Genomic DNA, 26,273 nt, shown 5'->3' on the forward strand with positions numbered 1-26,273 from the left:
GTGACTAAAAGCCAGTGTGAGCTGGTGACTGGTGCACGGGTTATATTGTACCTGAACCGGAAATGTTCTCAGTTTTGTTCTTGGACTATACAAACATAGAACCATTTGGCATTTTTTGTAACGGTCAGTAATTCTTAAAGAGCTGCCCCAGGGTCTTTGGCTTGTACTTAAGCTTGTTAACATAATCACAACACAATGACTCTGATCTAAATCAGGATAACCTTCCTGCAGGCTACGATTCTTTCCAAAGCCAGTCATTAAAAATGAGGACAACTGCAAATTTGATGATGAATGGAGAGTATAAAGAGATATAAATGTGCAGAGTCTATAAAAGCAAACTCATTCTTCTGATTATGCTTTAACCTGAAATACCAGGCCAACTGATACACTGAAGAGATTTGTAGAATTTAAACTCCTTCTTGGTGACCTTCGCTTCAGGTACTCATGTAATGCCATGTAAAACATTACAACAAATCATTAGCGTTTCAGCTGAACGACTTTTGCCTAAGGCACTGAATAATCATTCTTTCAGTTCCTCATTAACTTACATACTCAAGTCTACAAATACATGTGACCTAAGCTACAGCTCTAGGTTAAGCAATTATTTCTACAGAAATTGCTCTGGAAGGCTCACTGCTGGGTTCTTCACTGTGCAATTAGAGCAGATCTTGCAAATCTGTCCACAGGTGCTCCCCTGTTGACTGCCTTCCTTTCAGTTTTCTGATTAATTTTTTATAATTAGCCATACAAAAGATTTAACATGGGAGAATTCTTCTAAGTGGTCACTTATCGACATAGAAATGTTGTAGTTGTTAGAACACATGTAATGACAGTCCTAATTTCAAGTAAAACCAATAATGCAGCTTGTTTTACATAGACTGAAGTAAGTAAGAAAAAAATATATATAAACATATGTTACTATAGGACACAAGTTTTCAACAGATTTGCATTTTATTTTTGACGTTTATAAAAAAAAGGGCTCTTGAATCCATATACAAATATTCTTCAAGTTATGTTCTTCATCTTGATGTTGGCAGCAGTGTGGGGCCACCCTGGTGTTGTGAAATAGCCGGGTTATCGCGGACGTGTGGCATCGGCCTGATTCACAACACCAGCTGCGGCACACACACCTCATTCTCACAACGGCTTCTTGCTCAAGTCTTCCGGATTTTAGATGGCGATACTGACACTCAACAGATCATGAAACACTCACTTTCTCATGCACATGGTTTGTTTTAAAATCTATTTACTGACCACATAAAGGCTATGACCATATAATGGCTATGCCCATATGGTTTATAATGGTTAGCTATAGTACTAAAGAATGTACTGCACACACTGAACAGTAAACGCAGCACCTCTCAATCAGTTGAGAGAATGTCACAAAGATTTGGACAAAGTAAAGTCAGTCTTTTGTACAAATGGCTTGTGGTCAACCATCGTGAAGAAACTGGCACTGGTAGTCTCTTTCAAGTCAGTCTGAATATAAAATACTATAAAAATGTGTGAGAAAATGGCTCTGGTTAATTAAAACGTTAATCATCAGACTTGATTTGCACATAAAATTGTACGAGAGATTATAAATGATAAATGATTTCATTCAATAATTATATGAATCAAGTGGATTTAAAATGGCAAAGAACATAAAAAAGGATAAGATAAATGAAACAAGGTAATGAGAAACAAAAGAGAAATCAAAACACAAAGAAAACTGAAATTCGTTTTTTATTTTTCAAAACTATGAAAAAAGAATACAAATATAAATTCACACAAGGTATGATTAATGAAGAAACAGAACTGATGGGGGTAAGAACACACACACACACACACACACACACACACACACACACACACACACACACACACACACACACACACACACACACACACACACACACACACACACACACACACACACACACACACACACACACACACACACACACACACACACACACACACTCTTTTTCTCTCTCTCAGTTCATCAGGACCTCCATCTGTACCAGCCTGGCATTGGTATCTCCGGCCATGCGGTATGGGATCATCCCAGCAAAAGTGATCAGTGCCCGTGCCTGGCCACGCAGTATCTGTGCATGTAAATGTAGAGGACACACTGCATTACAGAAGAGCACTAGCAGTTTGCATATCACTAATATGTATTAATGCTCTGAGAAAACACATCTAATGTCACAGAAGCTGAATTCTAGAAAACGGTCAAATAGGTCAAAAAAAATCCCAAGCCTATTGATTTAAACAAATTATTAAACCTATTATTACTAAACAAAACACAAATATAGTTGACCAAAATAACAAATGTTAAGGATTATTATTCAGATTAACTTCTGGCTGTCTTGCTTTTGCCTGCAAAGTTCAAATCTGGAGTCTTGAAAGATCACAATCAGAATCTCGCTAGCTCAAGGTGCTTTACTTACACAGAAAATGTTAAACTTTTTGAAAGGTTTTTGGACAGTTGCACACTATAGTGAATTAGAAAGGAGTCCAATCAGTATAGTACCATATAGTACAGTACAGTTTATAATCCAAAAAAAGAGTGCTTATACACTACGTATGATGACCATGGACAAAAGTTTTAAAATGGCTGAATGATCTAACACCACACTAAATGAGAGTAAGCATACATCCGAGTAACAATTTATGAGACTGGACGAGGTTATAATTATATGTGAGTGAGGCATCTTTAGGTGGAATGTGAACTTCACACACCTCTTTTCAGGAGTGTCTTAATATAAGTAAGTCACAATATATCTTTAAAAATAATTAGTTCAAAAGACTTTATGATAGTGTTTCAAAGCAATCAAGATTAAAGTTAAAAACTAAAGTGTAATATCTATAAATCTGTCTTGCTGTGCTAAGACAAATGTGTATGGTTTTCCCAACCGAGTCTCGGTCCTCCAGTGTGCGCTGCTGTCTGCCCGGGGTTCCCGCTGTCGCCCCCTTCAGGCGCTTGTACTGGGTGAACAGAATGTTCATAGTGGCAAGAAGCACCTCGGATAAATTGTGTCTGACCTGCATCGAGTAAGAATCAGCATTATCAGCATTGAAATAATATTAAAATGACAGCAGAATTTCATGCAAAAGTGTAAAGTGTCCTGATAATGAGCTCTCTTACCTCATCGCTAAAGTTCCTGAATGCTGCTACCCTCTCCTCGACTTGGTCATGGCTCAAAGGAACAAGCTTTAACCTCTCCATTACCTGACACACATACACAAATGGTTATAAAAGCACAATAAGTGGCACATTGAGGAGTTGAACACAGACTCCATCTTAACTCACGTCGTATGCACGGTCGATGTGGCTGGCATGGTATTCATCAAAGAAGGTCATGAGGTCCAGGAGTAAGTAAAAGGTACTATCCACAGATTTCTCTCCAGCTATACCATTAGTGCGGAACCTGAAAGAAGCACATCATCAAAATAGCATCTCCTGCCCCAGCATCTCCTCAGAATCAGCAACATATCCAATAATCAATTGCAGCAAGAAGAAGGCTTAAAGGAAAGGTCCACCTTGAATGACTTGCTATTAATCTTCAGAATTAACAAATGATCATTAGTGGTGAATATTTTTTTTCTAATTGAAATTCTGAGCTTTTTTTTTTACCTATTAATACTTCTTGCATCGATGTTCTGTTTTTGTTTTGGTTAACAGTTTCTTGCTTCATTACCCACAATGCTATTCATCTGCCTGCTGACAATGGTGCCAGTGGGACTGAGCCCTTGCATCATCCAGGTCTATAGAGAGCAATGTGGCAGGAGTTTAGTACTTCAGTTTGCCCAGTGTTCTTCCTCCAAAGCAAATTTCATGCTAATATCACAATCAACTTCGTCACTTAGCACAACTGTGTTCTGTGTATACCTGCATTGCATCACTACTCCATTTTGTTGGATTTCTTATTAGTACGACATGGAAAATGGTGAGTAAGAACCTTTCCTTTTGTTTTAATAAAAACAAAACCTCATTGTAACAGAACTAGCAACACCCCTGTGACCTTTTATGGCAGATTGTAGCTGACGTCTCAGAAATAAACATACAGTAGCAACCAACAAAATGGTGCAACACATATTTCAACATAAACATAAATAATGTGTTTCAGGGTGGGGATTTTTAAAAAAAAAAAAAAAAAAAAGATTTTTATTGCAAGGAGAAACGTACCTTTCAGCAACACCTAGCGCCATGTTCTTGAGTCTCTCTTTGTTTGACTGTGGAGCGTTGACTTGGGCAATTACTGGACTCAGCAACTTATTCATCAACTCCAGCACTTTATCAGGGTTCTATTGGTAGCAAGCAAAAATATGTAAAAATGCAACTTGTTCTTACACAGTGATAAGTGCTCTTCCTGTGTCATGGTTTCACTGACCTTGCCTAACTCATAAAGTTTGACAGCTTCCTCAAACAGACCCTTGTTCTCGGCCTCTGAGGCCACTTTGGTGATGATGGCTCGTGTGTCTCCGGCAAACTTGTCAATCACACCAGGCTGAAAGGATTAACACAATCCCTTTTTAGAGACGGGCAGCAATTCAGGAGGCACGCTTGTATTTTTAAAATGTTGTCCACCAAAAGAACAAAGCAAACATTGTACTTCATGAGTGCTGAAACAATAGAACATTTTTACAGCCTGTGTAGAGCTGAATGGGTACAATAATGAATGAGCATGAGTACAATGAGCTGAAATAAAGCTCCCGGAGAAGCTTTGAATAGAGGCATGATTGCAGAGCGTGTTCTTCTAACCCCGCCTTGCATGTTATATAACTCTACAAGGCAGAGCACAGAACCTAGAGGCATACCTTTCTGCTTCCATCTTTTTCAAGCCTTCCAAGAAGCATCTCAAACTGTAAAAGGAAAAGGCAGGTTAGGAATTTTAGAAAGGTCATACAAGCGGTAAAAAACAAACTGTCTGACTTCTGAGGCACAGCAACACCCTACCTCACGACTCTCAATAACCAGCTCACTGACACAGCGCATGAACATGTTCTCTCCTTGGTTGTCTTTCTCATTCCTGCCAAATACACACACACACAGTCCTGCTAATAACAGCTATATACATGATGATAAAATGATCAACCATGTGGTCTCCAAACACCGGACCAGCTTTCAAACATGAAGGTGTGTGAAAATGGCTTCATTATTCCTGGAAATAATCATGAATCAGAGTGCATTGTGACTGCACCCATAAAGTCCCTCATGAATTATTCATCCTTTCTTAGAGAAAGAGAGCAATTCCTGCAGTGAAGGTGAAATGACTTCCAGTTAAACTGGGGGCTTTTTAGTAGAAAATGCTCAAAATCAAACATTTTATCTAAGGTCAGGTTCACAGGGGTTTGTTTAGGTTTAGTCGGATTTATGTACCGCAGGAAGTAGAAGTACTGCAGAGCCTCTCGTGGGTCTGTGGCCTCAAATTTACGAGTGTAGAGCATGAGAAGACGGATGAAGTTTAGCCGTCGCACCAAGGGGGGATCTCCTGGTTCCTGACTCACTGAGAAAACAGGAGATAAATCAACTCAATTATCTAGCAGTTATAGCTCAATTATATAAAACCTGTGGATTTCTCATAAGAATTATTCAACTGCTCTTCAAATGAAAACTGAAGATCATGCATTATAAGTCACATTTCAAACCACTCACACCCTCTATACACATAAAGCTTTATTTATGCACTCCCAATATTGATAAAAGCTGTATTTGACTAGGTCTAATTTATTATAGTAATTATATTAGTAACTTAAACAGAAATGATGCAATAAAGTGAAAAATGTTTTGTTTTGGCCTGCATTGCATGTCACCAAAACAATTATATATATATATAGATCAGCACAAATCTGTCACCAGCGTACATAGCTGTCCGCTCTGTCCTGATGATTTGAGGAGCAGCTTAAGTTCGTAGAGGGTGAGGGCCACGTGCACAGCATGACTACGCAGACGCTCAACGCGGAAGAGGAACGCTATAGCTGCCTCGAACTGTGCGGTCAGAAAAAGCACCTGAAAGTAAAGGAACGGCTGCTGGCTGGCCGAGAAATGAGACTCGCCTGAGGAGAACAATAAGAAATTATTTAGTACTGCAATATGTTCAGGACATTTTGGAACATTATTGATACACAAACCATAATAATGCTGCACAAATTTGCAGACTGGCAACATTTAACAAACTAGACCATTTATACTCGTTTCGTAAAAATTGCATAAAAAGCATAAGTTGTAAACTTATAGTTTTTAAAGATGATCTAATATTTATTAAAATGTAAAAAGTTATCAAGATTCAAGTTCTAAGTTATCACTGTAGAAAATATAATTCAGGAATTTCAGCATGTTCGCAGTGTACGCGGACGCACGCACACACACATTTCTTTAAGTTGCACATGCTCATCTTGTTGGAGCATGTGCAACTTAAAGAAATATATGCTCCTTAAAGCAAGTAATGAGCTTTACAAAAATCCTCCACATTTGTAAAGAGGCTGCTTTCTTTCCATTCGCATGAGCTGAAATAATCCCTTTTCATTTAGGCTGTGATTCGAGCTGACGTTTATAAAAAGAGCAGTGAAAAGAGCTGCAGCTGGAAGCGGAGCGGTCCTTATCAGCACAAGTGTTTAATGCAGCCTAGTGGTGGGGCATCGTGAGAGATAAGCTTGACTCATCAGGCAGGTGGGGAAAATATAGTGCAGTGCCTTTTAAAATGCAGCGAGAAGAAGTTTTAAGTCAAAGAGAGAGCTTATCTAGGACAAGTTAACTGCTGAAGAATAAATTTCCTCCTCCTGAATCGCTTCCTACAAGAGGGCATTCCCTCTGTGCCTTGTTTTGACCCAAGCATCTAATGCAGCAGTGTCCAATCTTATCCGGAAAGGGCTGGTGTGGGAGCAGGTTTTCATTCCAACCAAGCAGAAGTCACAACAGAGTCTATTAAAGGCAAGAACAACTGATTGGTTGGAATGAAAACCTGCAACCACACCGGCCCTTTGTGGATATCGGACACCGCTGGTCTAATGTTTAGAGAGTGCTTTATGAACACTGTGGATCTAAAGAGTTATGGGAATGTACATAATAAACTGCAGTATGATAAAAAATCTGGAGAAGTGGAATGGGCGTGCATCTCACCATAGTCCTCAAGGAGCTGCTTCTGTAACTGGGCCACAGTGAGTCTTTCCTGTGGAGCACTGCTGCCATCTTCATTAAAACACACCTGGTTCAGCTACAGGACAACAGAAGCACTGCTTAACATTTAAGTATGATACCCAATAATAATATTAATAAAGAATTTATATAAAATATATATATATATATATACACACACACACACACACATACACATTTATATATATATATATATATATATATATATATATATATATATATATATATATATATATATATATATACATATACATATATATATATACACACACATATATACATATATAAGCTAAAATTGTACAATGTATTTCCTTCTAATAAAAAAGCTCCATTTACTACTGAAGAGTACTAGAATAGATTTTTGGAACATAAAACAAAGGGGAAGCCACTACAAAAGTCACTTAACATGCTCTTAATGCTGCTCAAGACTATTAGCACACCATCAATAATCCTGAACAAAAGAGTTTAGTTCTGTATTATTTAATGTTTATGCACATGTATAAATCTACACTACATCTGTCTATGAGGCACATAATCTGTATAGTGCTGCAATCGGAATCAGTGCCAGAAAGAAGAGCTGGAATCTTACCTTGAGCCACAGATAGTCTTCTGTTTTATCAGCCACCTCTCCGTGGTTGTCTGCGATGTCGCACTTGCCGATGATGCAGTATACGGCGCGCTTATATGGATCAGCGCTGTTGCGCAACACACGCCGGTAATGCAGCCGTACTTTATTTTCTGTAGCTGGCGCCAGGCTGATCAAACAGACACACATGTTAACTCTTTGCTTAAACGTTACGTTGGTGTGCACACAGTAAAAGCAACACAGTGCAGCTTTGCGTGTGTGACGTGATTCTAGTTAATCTCACCGGCGATCCGGGCTGCTCATATACTCCTGGAACCAGGTCTTAAAGTCTCCTAGCTGGTGCTGCGCTTGGTTCACCACCTGCATGGCTGCAGCCACGTCTCCACATCGCAGGCAGTAATAGATCAGAGCCCACACCGGGTGGCCCTCCACCTCACCATCCTGCTCCACACACAAGCACATAAATGAAGCTTGTCTTTCAGTGCTCTTGCGTTTGCTTGCACACTTTTCACAGGAACATCTGAACTAAGAGGCTTATTCTCTCATGCTGGGAATATCTGTCACTGTGTTATCTATGATATACACAGGCACACGCTAGTGAGTGATGTAGAGGGTCATGCTGCAGCGACGGTGCACTACCTGCATGCCTGGAAGTGGGCCGTGAAGTTTGATGTTGAGGAAGCTGTGTACAAGCTGATAAGTGCCAGGCACACCGCCTAACTGAGCCTGGTGCAAGTTCCCAAACACCGTCACCATGGTGTATTTCTTATAGCTGTAAAAAGAGGTCATGAGGTTTAGAGCAGTGGTTTAAAAAGTTTTTTTAGGCCAGGGCCCTCGTACAAAGTTCAGCATACATTTTTTACTTAAACTAAACAATTTTTAATTTTTAAAGGATTGTTACTCAACATGGCTATTTAGTATAGAATTAGGAAATACATAGCATAGGATGTACTTAAAATAAATGTTTTAAAAGGAATAATTATCATTTGTGAGAAGAAATGTGTGTTTTTAACTTTGAAAGTACAATCATTGAAAATAAACGAGGGGGACCATAAACGTCAGAAAACTAGATGAGGGACGGATGATTTTAAGTATTTCAATTATTATATTTCAAAGTAAATTGTAAATACTGTGAGCTTGTACAGCAAATATTATGACATTTTACAATTGTGTTATGACCTGTACTTGTGCACATATTTATACCATTGGTTGGTTTTGTTCCTGCTTTTTTTTCCTGTTCAGTACCATAAGCATAAATGATACTCTTATTTTCAGCCCAAAAGTCTGTGTGTTTGGTCAGTTCATATGAAATGATCCCTCCTGATTCCCCCCCACCCCTTTTTACCCACATGCTCTGTTCTCCTGTCTGATCTCTAACCTGTTCTCCAGGAAAATCAGAGCCTGTCGGACAAAAGCCATCTGCATCTCCACAGAGACACGACTCTTCAGCGTGTCTTTGGCTGGAACCAGCAGCACATCCGTCATCTGCTTCACCATCAGCCACATGTCAGACACGTTCTACACACACACACACACACACTATAAACAATCTGACAACTACAAATACATTTCAGTAGCTAATAGATCATCACAACGCTAATGAGCACAAGGTTGTCATTTAAAAACAATTTTAAAGAAAGCAAAAGTAATTGGCAGCTATGATTGGGACTAACCTTATCATCCAGACTGTCAGCTACCGAGGCACACAACTCCCCCAGATTGGGCCGACTGTGTCCGTTTACAATCCGCTCGTTGAAAACGTAGATCTGAGGGAGAGAGGAAAGAGCTCACACACATCCTTATGGGAAGGTCATGTGTCAGTTTGGGCTATGACCTTGCAGTAAAGAAATGGACGATAAAAAACAATATTAAAACAATGAAAACGTTTAGAAGGTCATTGAAAAAGAAAACCAAGACAAGAAACAGGACTCCGGCGGCGATATGGCGGCACATGGTGACTGCAGGAAATAAAGTGACCAAAAGAGATTTTTGTGCTGGAATAGAGAGATTACCCATAGTGCCCCTAGTCAGCCAATCAATCTTTTGGATCAATTAGGGCTTGGGTTTGCAGTACATGACCTGATTGAGCCTGGTCACGTAGTGTGAACAGACAGTGGAGCACAGCTTACATGGACATCCGCTTAATTTAGTGGCTTAACGTACGATGCAAATGTTCAGTTTGGTGGAAATAACGACTAAGTGGGTAAGGAATAAACTAAAGAAGACATGCTGTTATAAACAAAAATAGTCAATGACTACATTGTGTCATGTATCTCCCCACAAAGCTAAATAATAAAAGCACAATCCTGATGTGTTTATCACGTAACAGAAACCAACATTTACAACGTCAATATATCAATGAGATTCCATGAGATTTTAATCCTTTCAGTTGTAACTATAGAATTAATAACAGAATGAGTACATTAATATAAAGCTGTGACATAAGAGATGATCAAAGGTACCGTAGTGGACATGCATTTAAATATTGTGCATAAGCAGTAGGCTCACCTGTCGCCCATAAGCCACCTCTACACTGTCCAGAGCGCTGCGTCCAGGAGCTCCCACTTCACTTATAAAACTCGGCTGTGTGGAGGAAACACGCACACACGCACGCACACACACACACAAGATGGTCTGTTTGATTTCTTTGTATGTAGCTCTCCACACCAGAGACAACAACAACAACTGCAACTCCTGTGTAAACAGGGTATGAGAGGCACAGAACTCCCTCAAATATGTTTTCATGTAAATGCAATGATCAATGCAGCATGAAATCTACAGAGGAGAACATAACCCAAGCTCAAGTGCACATCTCTCAACAGTGCTCGTGTGCACACAATAAAACTTGCCTCAGGCCAAAGAATTGACTTCTTCAAAAGAATGACAATTTATCTGGATGAAATCACTCATTTAAAAGTTTAAGTGGATTATACAAGAAGTGTGCTGTAGAAAAAGCAACAGACTGAGAGCATCAGGGAGGCTCACAGCACAGGAAGTGAACAGCGGGCCATACATTGCAAAATTTAACTGCTAATTAATAATTGAAGAGTTAGACGCGCTCACACGCCCTCACACACACACTTGCGCGCGCGCTCTCATGCACGCGCTCTCACACACACCCTCACATACACACGCACGCGCTCTCACACGCGCGCCCTCACACACACACGCGCGTCCTCACACACACGCACTCACACACACAAACGGTCACGCACACGCACGCTCACCCACGCTCACTCGCACACACAGACACAAAGGAAAATGAAAGACAGTAGAAGTGTGTGTATGCGTGTGTGTGGGTGCTTGTGTCGTGATGAAGATTTAACAAACATTAATAATGCAGGCCAGACTTTATCCAGGTCACAGCACGGGTGGAAGTAAAATACATTATTCTGTCCACTTTATAAATCCTAATGCCACCCATTTTATCAGTCTATAAGTGTGTCGTTAAAATAAAATACAATGCTTTCACAAGCAGCAAGCTTAAACTAAATCCCTGCACTGAATGCTGCCTACCGATATTTTTTACTCAGGTCAGTTTGTGAAGGCAGAACACGTGTATCCTTTAGCATCCTTTAGCATCTCATAACCCAATTGTCAGTTAAGAGCTATTGGTCAAAACAGACCATGTTAAATGTCATCAGAAAACTTTAGGGACAAAAACAGATCAGCTTTTTTTTTATTATTATTATTATTTTAAATTGCATTTCTGGCAGGTAAAAGCTGCTGTTTGCTACAATTTGAATATTTGTTCCATTTTTCCCACAACCATTTTTATTTATGTAGTAAATAACATTCACAGAAAAAAACAAGACATATTTAGCATCCTTCATTTTATGATACAGGATGAATATAGAATATATATATATATATATATATATATATATATATATATATATATATATATATAAATAAATGCATCATTAGCAGTTTGTGTTTTTTAAGATAATAATGTTATCTTGTGGGATTTATTTTTATTTGGCAACCTACCATACGATGCCTCAATAGTCAAAAATGGAATTCAAGATTTTTTTCTAAATCCAAAATAGTATCTTTTCCACTATACACGTTTATGGTTTAGAGTATAAAATGGTTATATTATACAAAATAAACACACCCAAGGAAAAGGAGAGATTTCAATTAGATTTCAATAACTACTTTATTACATACAGGGCTTTCTTCTAGTGATTAGGAATTGTGTGACAAAAAATAAAATGCGGCTTGAAGGTTAAAATTTGGATATTTTTCCTCCATTCTTCCTCCTAACAGATGTAGCATGTTCTTTCAACCATCACTTGCATTTACTTAGGCACCACAGAAATCCAATGAGAGGTGTGTGTGGGACTGCTATTTTAATCCCCCTCCCACACGCACAAAGAAATCCAGGCCACACACACACCAAAGCGCTGCACTATACACTATATATTCAAAACTATGTGGACACCTGGCCATCAAACCCATATGTGGTTCCTCTCCAAATTATAGCCAAACAGCTGGAGGCACACAATTTTACAGAATGTCTTTGCATGCTGTAGCATTGTAATTTCCCTTCACTGTGCATAAAGTGAATTACTGGAATATATGAAAGAACTTGACTATGCTGCACTGAGCCCTGACCTCAACCCCACTGAACATTTTTAAGCAAAACTGAGCACCGAACGTCACCCCATGCCTCCTCACCTGATCTCAATAAAGCTATGGTGGACAAATGAGCACAAACCCACACACACAACCAAACTGGACTAAATCAAAAATGGGATGTTCACAAAGTACATAGTGGTGTGATTAATAGGTGTCCACAAACATTTGGCCATACAGAATGATACCAAAAACGTGTGTGCAGAGATACATAGCAACTGAAATGAGTTGCTATGTACTACTTCTGAGTGAATCCTATTTCCAGCTTTACATTTTAATACAGATTTAATGTCATTGCTGTGTGCAAAAGCTATACACAGTGTGAAATGAACATTTGACTGATGACTGTGAGTGAGCATTGGTGCATGCATATGTGTGTGTGTTTATAGACCTCCACATCCTGGCTGAAGTCCAGTGCATCCTCGCCTGCTCCCAGCAGGGTGTGTAGCACTCTCTGCTTCACCTGCTCCCACTGCACCAACATGGACTCACGATGATATTCCTCCGCCAGCAGGAAAGTCTGCAAGAAGGTGCAAGGGAAAGAAAGAGAGACAGCGAGCGAGAGCGAGAGCAAGAGAGAGAACACAAGTGAAGGAGGAGGAGAATAAAAAAGACAAAAAAGCTCTATTAAATAAATAGGTTAACCAGCATGAGATGCATCAAAAATAGCCACCGGAGGGAGATGGGAGAAGCATAGACCTGCATTTGTGTGTGTGTATGTTTACAGTGCACTATATACCGGCAGCCATGGCCTTGTAACGTTGGCCGTTTCCTTCTCCATTCAGGCCAAAGAATCAGAAACTGAGAAAGCTCAGAAATGTGCTCCCTCTCGTCTAAAGGAAGTGTGCCACTAACTGGGTCTGCCTTCACGCCTGCTACAGATTTAGCATACAGCCTGATTGAATAGACCTTTTTGTCTATTTCACGCAATCCCGGAGGACCGGCGTGTGGTAATTGCGAACGCTCTAATTAAAACAGCAAAGAAAATCTTTTATGGAACAAAGTGTGTTGAGGGAGGGTGGGGGAGGGGGTTGCACAAGGTGACATGTTCCCACTAAGTTGAGGAAAATCTCTGGAGCTCCAAAGATGTATGGAGACACTGTGCAGTTTTTTGAAGGATTTAAATCGATTAGTTGTTAACCAAAATGCAGTCTGACGTAATGGAGTGAAATGCTTGAGCTATTCCGAGTCATTCTTATTGTTAAAACATGTTTAGAAAGAAAGCAGCTTTGGAAAAATGACTTCAATCCTATGGCTAATAAAGCTAAAGTCTAAACTGATTTCTTTTTTTGTAGCAAATGCTTCTCTATTACCGATAGGTAACAGATCTCTTACTCTTCAAATCAGAGGGATAAAAGATTAAGTAATGAGATGGAGAAAATATTGACCCAGCAGAAGTCTGCCCTCTGACTAAGTGAGGGATAACGGCTGGCGTGAGTCCTATTTTTACCCTAATGCTGAGAAGTTAATGTGAGTAGAAGAGATGTATGATGAGGCAACTTAATAGTTAATAGCCAAAGTCTTTTTTTTTTTGGTTGATGTAAAATAAAACCAACATTATAAAAGCAAAAATAAACAAATATTTATTAAGATGTGCATCTAGATAGATAAACTAACTGATTGCAAAGTGAAGTGGAGACTTACCCTGCGGCGAGACTCCTCAATAGCGGACAGCAATGCATTGTCTCTCTCATTCTTCAGAAAGCCCTGGAAAAACAGACACGGCCTGGAGGTTAAATGTGCTGCAACCTACTTTTCCCCCTCTCGGCTTTCAGAGCACACGCCCTCTCTCTCTTTCTCTCAATCTGTCACACTCTCTCCTTCCTTCCTTGAACGTCTTCGCAGGCACAAGGACGGCAAAGACAAAGAATATGAATCGTTAACAAAATCACCAGTTAAAGAAAATCCGCTTTTAATCGACCGGCGAATTTCGCCACGCTGTAATTCCTTTCTTCCAACATGGTGGCGCCAGACTAGCTTCGGTTTGCTTCAAGAGATCTTCGGTTTCATTCTAGAAGGTTCTGGAAGTGATAAACACTTTCGAAAAGCATGCTTTTACACGCGGTTGTGTACGACGAGCTGCTCACAGCACGTCTGATTGATATTTTGAAAGCATTTCCCACAAAGCTTGATTACGGAGCTGCCTTTTATTGGCATCCTGTAAACCAATTCCATTTGCACTACTAAAAACGATAACGGTTATCATCATAACATCTTATAGACTTGTGATGGCACAGAAAGCATATTCTCAATTGTAAGCCTGGGGGATGTTATCTCTTAACACATCTCCTTTACTGTATTAGTTTATTTTTGAATAAAACAGGGACATACTGTAGAAATCATTCGAACTCTGAATGGTTGCAAGCTACGCCAGAGGGACTCTGATATCTGAGTGCAGGAAGAAGATCTTTGAAATTTGACTGCGAAGATTCGTCAGGAAACCATGCAGCCTTACAACAAACACCCGGCTGTATAGCGAATCCCCTGACACAGGCACCGAACATACATCCTCGCTCGCTCGTTCCAGTGAAACCCTGTGTGCTGTGACTGGCGACAGGAAAGGACACTTTGCAGAAGAAATGAGCGCATTCGCTCTCACAGCGGCACAGAACAGCCATCTGCAGCACACACATGCACGGCAGGGGCTGGGGATAGCAGGGTACACAAAATGAGGGGAAGTTGGCAGTGGTCAGCTTGGAGTTTCAGATAAAGAGCATCAGAATGCAGCTGGGTGGGGCTGAAGGGTGAAGCGTTACATGAAACAGCGACACCATGTGGTGGTGGAAGCCTTCTGAATGGCAGTAAGACACCCAATACTTTTTCTCGCGTGAGGCTTTTAGAACATGATACTACCTATAATCTCATGATGCCTCACTCTGTCGTCTGAGTCATACTCTCATATGGAATAATGTCTTCTTTCAACACACCACACCCCTCTTTAAATCGCATTATTGCTTCCTTTGCCGTCTTCTCAGCTGCCCCCCGAAGTACTTTTCTTTAGACGTTTTCGACCCCTCTGAACGTCTGTATGAACACCTCTATTCATTCCCCATCTCATGACTCTTCAGGAAGCTTATATCACCCTGCCCCCTCACCACCTTCTGACTTCTCTAGCCTACCCAATTACCCCTTATGTCCCTCCCCCACCCCAGTAACTGATTGACAGACAACCAACTCAACCACACCTTTGATTGACAGCTGCAAATGAGGACCGATTTTGCTGTGACCCGGGATACAGAGTAGTGGAGTGTGTGGAGATGGGTGGAGACCCATGGAGAGAGGAGAGTGGTTAATGGTGTGTGCATTTTTCAATCGTTCGATCATGAAACAAGAGCCATGAATCTCACTGCTGTTTTTTTCGCCAGTCATTTCTAGCTCAGTCATCGTGGCCTTGTCTTCCACTAGACCACAGGAGATGCTAGCGCCACCCACTGGCCATAAAGGGTCCCAGACCATGGAACAGTTTTTATCCACTCTAAAATCCTGCATTATAATTTTTTTTTTTTTTTTAACATATTGAGGCTATGCTCATATCTTAAAGATGTAAAAGGCCTAGTTAGATTATCTCATATCTCTCTTGCTGGTTTTATAACTCAATGTTAATAGTAATCAGGAGACATTAGGACTCGTATTGCGGCATAAAATTTCAGCACGTATGGCTTGTGTAGATTTGTGCATTTGTCAGAATGTGTGTTATCCGACGATGAGGGAATTTTGTGTGACACACAAAGAGAGCAGTTCCCACCCAGACAGCCATGCACTCGTATAGGGAACTGCACGTAGGTGGGGAAAGAGGACATAGTAACCACTATAAGATTCTACTGATATTTTCTGGAATGTCCAGGAGAATTCATATCTTGGAAACGCTACACATTGAGATGTCTAATTTTTGTCAGGATCGACCATTCACATTTACAATCTGGAGCTTTTACAAATCCAATCTAGTATGTGCAGACTGTGTCGTTTCTGTGGACTGCAGTACATACAAATTGCAATGGTACCCTTTAACCTATATATTTAAATAAAGGCTGTCACATATGCAGCAAAAAATATTTCTGTTCAGCAAATATATTGGCACGGCACTCACTGGACAAAAGTCGAAGATATAATCCAGTCGTGAAATCATGCTGTTTATCTGCGCTGTTTAATTTAACGAGGATGATGCTCCCGCTTCTGCCATTAGCACTTCGAAACAATGACCAAGACAGGAACCCCACCCTAATGCCACTACTTCCTGTGTGGCCACTGAGCCTTCGTCGGCATCATCATCATCCTCATTACCAGCATCATTATCAATATCATCGGAATTCTAAAGCATTATTATAAGACAAGGTGCAAGGTGTGGAATCAGCATGACACAAGTGCTACAATTGAATCGTATAGTGAACTCGTGCAAGTGTGCAAGCATGTATGTGTGTGCAGGAGATACTTACTCACGCCGTGCTTCAGTCTGTCGGTGTAGCTGCATATAGCCAGGAGCAGTGTGTGGCTGCACCCAACACACTCTTTCCTTTTCCCCTAGCTTCAGGAAGTTGGTCAGTGCCATTCTCTGGCTTTTTCTGACCTCGATGCCGGCACACACACTAGACTGCCACGAGAGCCTTCCCACCCCGTGCCAGGCCATTGGTCTGAACCCAGATATGTGCCACAAGCAGGGCTCCTGTGGGCTGCTTTATTGTCAGAAGAGGATCATACCAAGTCTGTACACAGACGAGGGGGGGGATATGGAGGAGGAGTGATAATTCAGCCTGAACCGTCTACCGCTCTCCATCACCCATCTACCCCTCCCTCTTCCCTCCAGCATCCCTGCCATCCTCCTCTTTCAGACTCACTCATTTCTTCCTTTTTTATACATCTCTGCATCCTTCCTCCTACCCCCCACCCCCCACTCTTAGCGCAACGCAATTATGGTAATGGATTTTTTTTCCCTCCCCTCTCCTGATGGCTTCCGACATCCTGTCCAGAAATTGGGCTAATAATCCTCTTAAGAGTCATGTTTAGTTAATGAGAAGAGTGCAGTGGCTTTGGAGCGGCTGGCCAGGCCAAGCACGAGTGCATGTACAGCTATTTCACCCTCGTGAGCAAGAGCAGCTGCATCTATCACAGTGTGGAAGCAGACAACAGGGGCTGCTCTCGAAGACAGAACGCAAAAGAAGCAAAAAGCAGGAGAGAAGGAAAAGACTTGCGCATTTCATGATTCTACCGTCTTGATGTCATAGTGAGAAGTCTTTCCATACATCCCACTCCTGGCTCAAATGCTGTTACATGCTCCTGCTGCGCTGCACAACCTCCACACTTCTATCATGCACAGAAAAGCCAATTGCTATAGGCCTTACCTTCTTCTCTGATCTATACAGTATTTAGAGAGTGGTGATGCATAATCACATTCATATACATCTCATACAGCCCAATTCACAGCTCTCCTTTCATCATAAAATAATGAATAACTTTTACACTGAATTTACCAAAACACACACACGCAGGGAGATATACCCGGCTACGCCTTATCAACAGTGTATGCTTTCTTTGTCTTGAGACAAGCAGCTCAGCAGCCTTAGAGAGAGCAGCACAAAGAACAATAACTTAACATAAATGCAGCACACAATAGCTGTCTGACATCCTTAACCCCCACCACACACACTTCCTCATGGCATATGTATAGAGTCATATTCATTATACTTCCGAAATAAGAGACTTTCAAAAGTCTTTATATTAAAAATAATTCAGTTATTAAGAGAGACACATCAAATCAAAGCATGATAAGTGCTGGAGGATCAAAGACACACGGTCCGTACTGGGAAAAAGAGTTAGCGAGTGTATGTGTGTGTGTGTGTGTGTGTGTGTGTGTGTGAGTGTGAGAGAGAGAGAGAGAGAGAGAGAGAGCTTTACTGCCAGATGCTAAGTGCACTTCCAGTAAGAGGAACACTCTGGCAGGCCCCACCACAGAAATATCTAGGCTAAGAAGGGAAAGAGGGAGGGAGACGCAGACTCGAATGAGGGAGGAGGCACACTGAGGCTTCAGGATGCGATACAAAACATAAGGGGATCGATACGCTAACGTGATGAGTCGACAAAACCTGTCTCTATCGCGCTGCATCGATTAAAACAAAAAACAAAAAAAATGCACGCATATGATGACCCTTAGCAAAAATCAAAACACATCCACAATGAACATGTAGCCGTGACTGACAAGTGTCCATGATCCGGTCTGAAACAACAGGACAAGATCTTATGGGACAGCCGAAATTGAGGCTCAGGGTTAAGTGTATAGAAGTGCACAAAAAGCAGATAAGACACAGGAAGCCTTACATCTTCCTTGCTGCATTATTTATTACTTGTAAAAATAATCTGAAAAATATGTGGAACATGATGTAAAAATAAAAAAAAATAAAAACACTGCTGTTGAAGCTGTGGGATTAACCGAAGTGTATAATGTGGTTATGAAAACCAGTTCTCATAAAAACTGGGTTTTGGGCCTGAGTGCTTGTCTGTGTTTACGTGGGCTTCCTGTCAGTCTTTTTATAGACACTCCCTAAATGCCCAGTCATTCCACCCCCATCTCAGTCTGTTCAAAACGGGAAAAATGTTGAAATCCTCCAAGCGCCCAGTGCAGCCGGAGCCTTTTGCTGCGATCAAAAGAAAAAAACTTAATGATAAGAAATGCAGCCAGGTTAAGATAAATACCATTAAAACCTATAATTATTACTAGTGCAGGAGATGAAGTTGAACATCAGATCTCTAGTTTAGCAGTCAGGGCACTGACCAGGGAGTCGGCCATTTTAAAGTCTGTCTCAATCACAGAATCCTTCTAGTGCCCTGGAATGTATGAGCCCTAAAAAAAAAATCCCACAATGCACCACAAACACAAGAGAGCATTACTGTTCACTATGATCCCTTACTGGAAATCATTTCATCTTTTCCAAGAAAAAATCGTTTCTTTCCAAGAAAAGGACATTGGAAAATATGTAATCAAGCATCTCAACTCGAGAAATGCTGGACAAAGGCTCGGCCAAATTAGTCTACGGACGTAATGTTCTATTTGTGGTTAATGGAGTCTAATGACTTCCGCTAGCTAGGTGGGAATCAAACTACCAACCCGTGCAAACCTGCTCCAATCTTGACTAATCTTGACATCCGAGCATCATCCGTAGCTTTGTGAATACATTTAAAATGAATGAGGTTCATAAAATTTCCTCATGACGTACACTATGAGCTCTGAGAAAAATACAGCCAGATGATCTAATTCTCTGTGTTCGGTCACCACTGTCATTCCGTGACTCATTTTCCAGGTAAGGGTCTAATATCTCAGCTCTACACATCACCACACATAAATCTGTTATTCGTTCAGAAAAGCACCAATAAATCAAAACCAAGAAGACATCTGCACATATTCAGGAGGACTTATTTAAGCAAAGTTTCCCATGAATCTGTCATACGATCAGTCTTCAAGCGAACAGCTCATATCCCACGCTGAGGCATTTTAAATAATTGTTTAAAAAGGCACCACTGACTAGAGACAGTATATACCAATTAAAGCATGATTTACATATCAATATCAGGCTTTAAATATCATTAAGTACCTAATGTCCTCTAGGAACACTTTCAACAAGAATGATCATCAAAAAGGCAGCAAATACTACGCCCTTGTGCTGTGTCCTCTATCGCCCTCTAGTGCACGTACAGTAGATTAGATACAGTAGCACTGAGTGAAAGATAAGTAGAGGCTCTAAACTATAGAAGAATCTTAAAAAAAAATAGATAAATCAACATTGAAAGAGATTTATTTTATTGTGTGATTTCTGTGGCTATAGATTAAGGAGCAGGTGCATATCTGGCATGTTAAGAAATAAGGAAAATGAAGCTTCCACCAATAGCAGCATCGTTTTGTACAACTGTACGTATATTACTCAGCATAAAACTGTCGATTATCAGCTAGACTTAACACAACACTGACACTCCTACGTAACAGGATGACCGCTGAAGAAAGAAATGTGTGTGCGATTTGTCTGACAAGAATGACGGTACACTGAGTCACTGTGACTGACCTGCCAAATCACTGGACTTCAATTCTGTAGAAAATTGTGTGGGATTATTTGGAACAGAAGAAGCAAAACGGGCAGCACAAACTCTAGCTGAGTTGCACACGGAGTCTGTGTAAGAATGAGCAAAAACTGACAGACTTCTTCACTACCTACGGAATTTCACTTCGTATCACTCTACAATAAGACACTGCCATCGGTAGCGAGTTTATTATTTTGCTAAAACAGCATGTTTTAGTCCTTTTATACGACAGAAAATTGTCAACAATATTTATTGATTAAAATCACAAATGACACCATTAATTTTTTATGGTTTTCCCAAGATGCTCATAGATGAAGGCGAATCCTGTGAAAGGGTTGTTTCGTTACATTGAGCTGCTGATATACTGTTCTATTGTTTGACTGATATGTTGATTGGATTTTTTCCCCATCATTTCTCGCCCCATTACACATCAGGAAAAATGAAAACTTCCTCGGAGACAAATGAAGCCATCATCCACATCTTTCCACCTGTTGCTCATGATGTGTCATAAGGCAGATTAACTGTCCTCCCGAACATACGAGACTTGACAGAAGCCTGCAATTTGTTTGAGTCACTGATGACGGGGAAAGGAGAAAATTCAAGTTTTATTTGTATATGTAAATATACACGGTATGACATGTAGTGAAATGTGTTTTACGACTGTTCCTTAAACGCACTGTAAAGTAAACTTTACTAGAATACGGAGAATCACTAGGACCGACAGCCACTAGTGTGATTCCCAAGTGTGACCTCCCAACAGAGCAAATGCTTTTCTGTTGTTCCACCTTGGATCATTTTAGGATTTATATATTAAACCCTTCCTACAGGATTTTTGTTTGAAGTTGTGATTCAACTTGCTATGTTTTTGTATTTTTTTCTTTGGTTGATTGATTACTTTTAATTGAAAGAAATAAGCCACCGACTGGTTAAGGTCATAGTTACGTGTAAAGACCAAAACTTTCTTCATATTTTAGACAAGACAGTCAGACTTCTTACAATCTCCACATTTACAAATATTACAATACCTCTGTAATCTGACTCACCTGAATATCTGCATCTTTCACAGGTTCCAGTGGCTCGAAGGTCGTAGCTGCGCTCAGGCTCTCCAGACGTTGGGAGATGTGAAAGATATCCAGTCCTCTGGAGCCCAGGAGAATCGAGCTGGTGAGGAGAAAGAAGATATAAGAGGTATATTAATATCTGGTCCTATCAAATCCAGGGTCATTTCAGGTCACGATGGAGATTTTGAATTTATTCATGATGTATTTCAAACATTCAACACACTAACGAATCACTATGAAATGAGAAGTGATCGTGACGGCAGCTCATGACACGCAGTTTGCCTGTAATGTTAATGCTGAGCTATTTAAAAGTTATTCGCTGTACTGATATATCGACAGGTTTTATACTCCACTGATTACACAATTACCAGCATGACACAATAACATACCGATTAAAAGTAATTTGGATTTTCATTTCATGTATTTTTTATTTTAAAAAAACAACCTATATACTGTTGTTAATCTGCACATCTGAAATCTAATAGAGAAGGGGAAAAAACTGGTGCTAATTCATGTATATAATTCATACACTGCATCAGGCGGATAGCTTCTAATAGGATCATCCATTAAGTGCTGCAGCTGAATATAGTCTCCTTTATATATATATATATATATATATATATATATATATATATATATATATATATATATATATATATATATATATATATATATGACAGAGATATATATATAGATATATATATATATATATAGATATATATATATATAGATAGATATATATATATATATATATCTCTCTATCTGACTCACCTGAAATAAAAAACAAATATATAATATATATATATATATATATATATATATATATATATATATATATATATATATATATATATATATATATTTAGAGCTGGTCTCAGAACTGGCTCAAAATACACCATCATTATGATCAAATTGAATTTTTTATTTTTTTTAAAGAAGAAGAAAAGAAAAAAGAAATCAGGCAAAACGCACACAAGAAAGGGGGGCTGGGTGTTTGTAATTCTCACATTATTTCAATGCTCCAATGTGTTGCATGCTTTGTGGCCATTTGGCACAAAATTATACAAGTGGAGACATCACAGATTTTTTACAGAATATATTGTGCTGTCTGTGCATTTGACAGAATCTCTATAAATTTTTGAGATGTGGCCAAAAGAGCTGGGAAATGTGTATCTGCAGGAAATAAGATCTGCACTTTTAATAAGATTTGGAAAAGAATTCGATCTCACTTGGAAGGAAAGCTTTAAGGAGTAACAGATATCTTAGTATTTGATCTGTTTGTTTTTCAGCATTTTAAAGGCTGTTAAATGTGTACAAACAAAGTACTGTTATTGTTTTGCCATTTTTCATATTCAAGATACACTATTTATGTTCTGTTCAGTAGAATGCCTTCATTATGAGGGTGAGTAGATTAAGGGAATGTATGCAACCGTTAATATGATTCTCAAGTTTTATACAATAAGTAATCAATAATGTGTAAAGTTCTAATGTGGTGTTCGGTAAATATTTGTGTGTTTTGTGAGAAGCATCACTGACTCAGTTACATTATCAACATAAGGTTTTATTCTTTCGATATTAATCTGAAGGTATACATGATGTTGACAGCAGCTGCATTAAGCACAGAGTTTTAAATCGGTAAATATTGTTCATACAGTTCATCTGTACAGAGATCTGTTTCAGGCTGTAATAACTTGCTTGTAGCCTTATTTTTAAGTTTATTGTGCACTTTGAAGCTTTGCTGCTCTTGTGTGAAGTCTTATTGCTTCCTGTTGCTGCTGTGTGGTGTGGGGTTCTTCATACACAGGGTAAATGTAACTAGTTCCAAAAGTACTGAATGTTATTGTTATTAAGTATTACTTTAGAATTATGAATTTTGCACATTTCAAAACAGTGGAACTTTAGGAGTTTAGCAAGCGTATGGTTTTGAAGCTGACAATAAGAATCAGTTAGCTAAGTATTTAATTTTGTAGAAATGTTCTTTGGAGCAAAAGACTCTCAAGTGACAAACACTTATGTATACAAGAAAAAGAAAAAATTCACAAAAGAATGTGCTGTAATTGGTAATATTGTTTTGGTGTGGTATTAAATAATAATCAGTGGGTGAATAAAGTGCTAAATGCACACTCACGCTTTGACATCAGCCGTGTCCTGCGAGGTCCGTGTGAGGGTGCGAGAGCGCAGTCTCTCTCCAGCCTGCTGGATCTCCTGAAGGTTGCGTTCAACGTGAGGCAGCTCGGACACGGCCTCGGTCTCAGCTGCCAGCTGCTCAGCCTGCTGCAGCAGTTCTCCGAAGCCCTCGGCATCCATGTCTAAACTCCTGAGATTACACAGAAAAGAGTACGGAGTTTATAATCATGCATGTACCTGTTCATCCCTTCACAATTTTACGTTTCACACACTGTAAGTAATAACAAACAAATACAAACACAGAGGGCATGTATTGCATTACTTTAGTACAATTTAGTATCAGTGGCAGTGTTATTAAGCCTGAATCTTAAATGACTATTGTGTGTAGTGCAATAAGATCATTTATTGATGTGTAATATGTTGGGCATGAATTGTGTAAATAGTTTTTTTCGCAGAAGCATTTAATTTGGCATTATTTCTAGAATAGAAAAGATGCCAAGAAACTGGACACTATAACTAGGGCACAAAACAAGAGAAACATTGGACAAGGTGTCAACCCATCCCATCTCTCTCTCACACACACATACACATACACAGCAGGTTGGCAGGTGCAAAGGAAAATTTGGATTTTTTCCAGGTACTCCTGTTTCCTCAACCATCGATGGGGCAGAGCATCTACAAAACATCAGGTTTCATGAGACTTATCTCAGGTCTCATCAGTATTTCCATAAGAGTTAAAAGGTCTGACTGGAAGTAGCTGATCAGATGTTTTTATGACCTTAAAGCTAAAAAAAACTTTCTAAAAATAAAGATATTTTATTGTTATGTTATTTTCACATCTTATAAAATCTGTGTTCATTGTGTTTTCACAGACTTTAAAAAAAAACATTAAATTGTATCCTGCAAGTGCCTTCAAATATCCTACTAATGTATTTTTTGTATCTCCCACCACACGGAGTAAAATAAGTAGCTTTTGTAAAGCAAAATTCTGCAGTAACTGAATTTCACCGGATCTAATTGCTCAGGTCATTGTATTCACACATTACAATAAACACTACAATTACACACAGATATACTGATAGCAAATCGGCTAAAAACTTTATCTATCTACACTGATGTGTTACTCAGCTACTGTGCACGTCATAGAAACGAATATATTTACGGTCAGATACGGAAAGAAGACTAAAAAACATGAATAGAATTGTCTAGACTGTATGAATGAATGTATGAAGCTAACTACACACATGCTAGCTTAGTTAGCATGTAGCACGTTTCACATCATGTCATTAATATACCGGTGTCTCTGGACCAATAACTCACTGTACAGTGAACAGAAGCTGATGGCGGATTGTTTCACTTACCGGTTTATTTCCAAAAGGCGTACAATTGCGATGAAGCGCTCAAACTGGTTGTTTTGACAGTTTATAATAAGAGTCTCAGTGTTCACATTACTCCAGTTTCACTCCCGGGTTCTGCACATCGCCGACGCTGATTGGCTCATTCACTCGGTCCATGACGCGTTCAAAATAACTTTATTTAAAACCCATGCACAGACCACGCGCTCCAGCACTGACAGAACTCAACAAACCAAATGTATTTAATTATATATATTTATTATTTACAAATAATCACATTATTATTAAATAGTACATGTGCCAGACTGTGTTGGAATGCACGGAATAAACGTGTTCCACCGTGACGCTGCCTCATGGCCTAATAAACGTGTTCCACCATGACGCTGCCTCTTGGCCTAATAAACGTGTTTCACCATGACGCTGCCTCTTGGCCTAATAAACGTGTTTCACCATGACGCTGCCTCTTGGCCTAATAAACGTGTTTCACCATGACGCTGCCTCTTGGCCTAATAAACGTGTTTCACCATGACGCTGCCTCATGGCCTAATAAACGTGTTCCACCATGACGCTGCCTCTTGGCCTAATAAACGTGTTCCACCATGACGCTGCCTCGTGGCCTAATAAACGTGTTCCACCATGACGCTGCCTCGTGGCCTAATAAACGTGTTCCACCATGACGCTGCCTCTTGGCCTAATAAACGTGTTTCACCATGACGCGGCCTCGTGGCCTAATAAACGTGTTCCACCATGACGCTGCCTCGTGGCCTAATAAACGTGTTCCACCATGACGCTGCCTCTTGGCCTAATAAATGTGTTCCACCATGACGCTGCCTCGTGGCCTAATAAACGTGTTCCACCATGACGCTGCCTCGTGGCCTAATAAACGTGTTCCACCATGACGCTGCCTCTTGGCCTAATAAACGTGTTTCACCATGACGCGGCCTCGTGGCCTAATAAACGTGTTTCACCATGACGCTGCCTCGTGGCCTAATAAACGTGTTCCACCATGACGCGGCCTCGTGGCCTAATAAACGTGTTTCACCATGACGCTGCCTCGTGGCCTAATAAACGTGTTCCACCATGACGCTGCCTCGTGGCCTAATAAACGTGTTCCACCATGACGCGGCCTCGTGGCCTAATAAACGTGTTTCACCATGACGCTGCCTCGTGGCCTAATAAACGTGTTCCACCATGACGCTGCCTCGTGGCCTAATAAACGTGTTCCACCATGGCACTGCCTCGTGTAAATGTGTTCCACCATGACGCTGCCTCGTGTAAATGTGTTCCACCATGACGCTGCCTCA

The 26,273-nt window shown here is 40.0% G+C and overlaps 1 protein-coding gene across 1 annotated transcript; it reads right to left on the reverse strand.

The window, feature by feature from the left end:
* Positions 1 to 1,841: 1,841 nt before the first annotated feature.
* On the reverse strand, positions 1,842 to 25,130 carry nup93 (nucleoporin 93). Its single transcript, XM_060878001.1, has 22 exons — positions 24,976 to 25,130; positions 23,616 to 23,804; positions 21,470 to 21,587; positions 14,010 to 14,072; positions 12,757 to 12,885; positions 10,236 to 10,310; positions 9,401 to 9,493; positions 9,106 to 9,245; positions 8,367 to 8,499; positions 8,011 to 8,168; positions 7,731 to 7,896; positions 7,106 to 7,199; positions 5,851 to 6,042; positions 5,366 to 5,492; positions 4,943 to 5,015; positions 4,804 to 4,848; positions 4,377 to 4,493; positions 4,172 to 4,290; positions 3,296 to 3,413; positions 3,131 to 3,214; positions 2,899 to 3,027; positions 1,842 to 2,087 (listed from the first exon to the last, which is right to left on the reverse strand). Exons 2-22 carry the CDS (start codon positions 23,792 to 23,794, stop codon positions 1,977 to 1,979), a joined length of 2,463 nt encoding a protein of 820 aa, XP_060733984.1. The 5' UTR covers positions 23,795 to 23,804; positions 24,976 to 25,130; the 3' UTR covers positions 1,842 to 1,976.
* Between the last annotated feature and the right edge of the window lie 1,143 nt (positions 25,131 to 26,273).

Source organism: Tachysurus vachellii, chromosome 9, assembly GCF_030014155.1.
Source record: "Tachysurus vachellii isolate PV-2020 chromosome 9, HZAU_Pvac_v1, whole genome shotgun sequence".
In the NCBI taxonomy this organism is placed as follows: domain Eukaryota; kingdom Metazoa; phylum Chordata; class Actinopteri; order Siluriformes; family Bagridae; genus Tachysurus; species Tachysurus vachellii.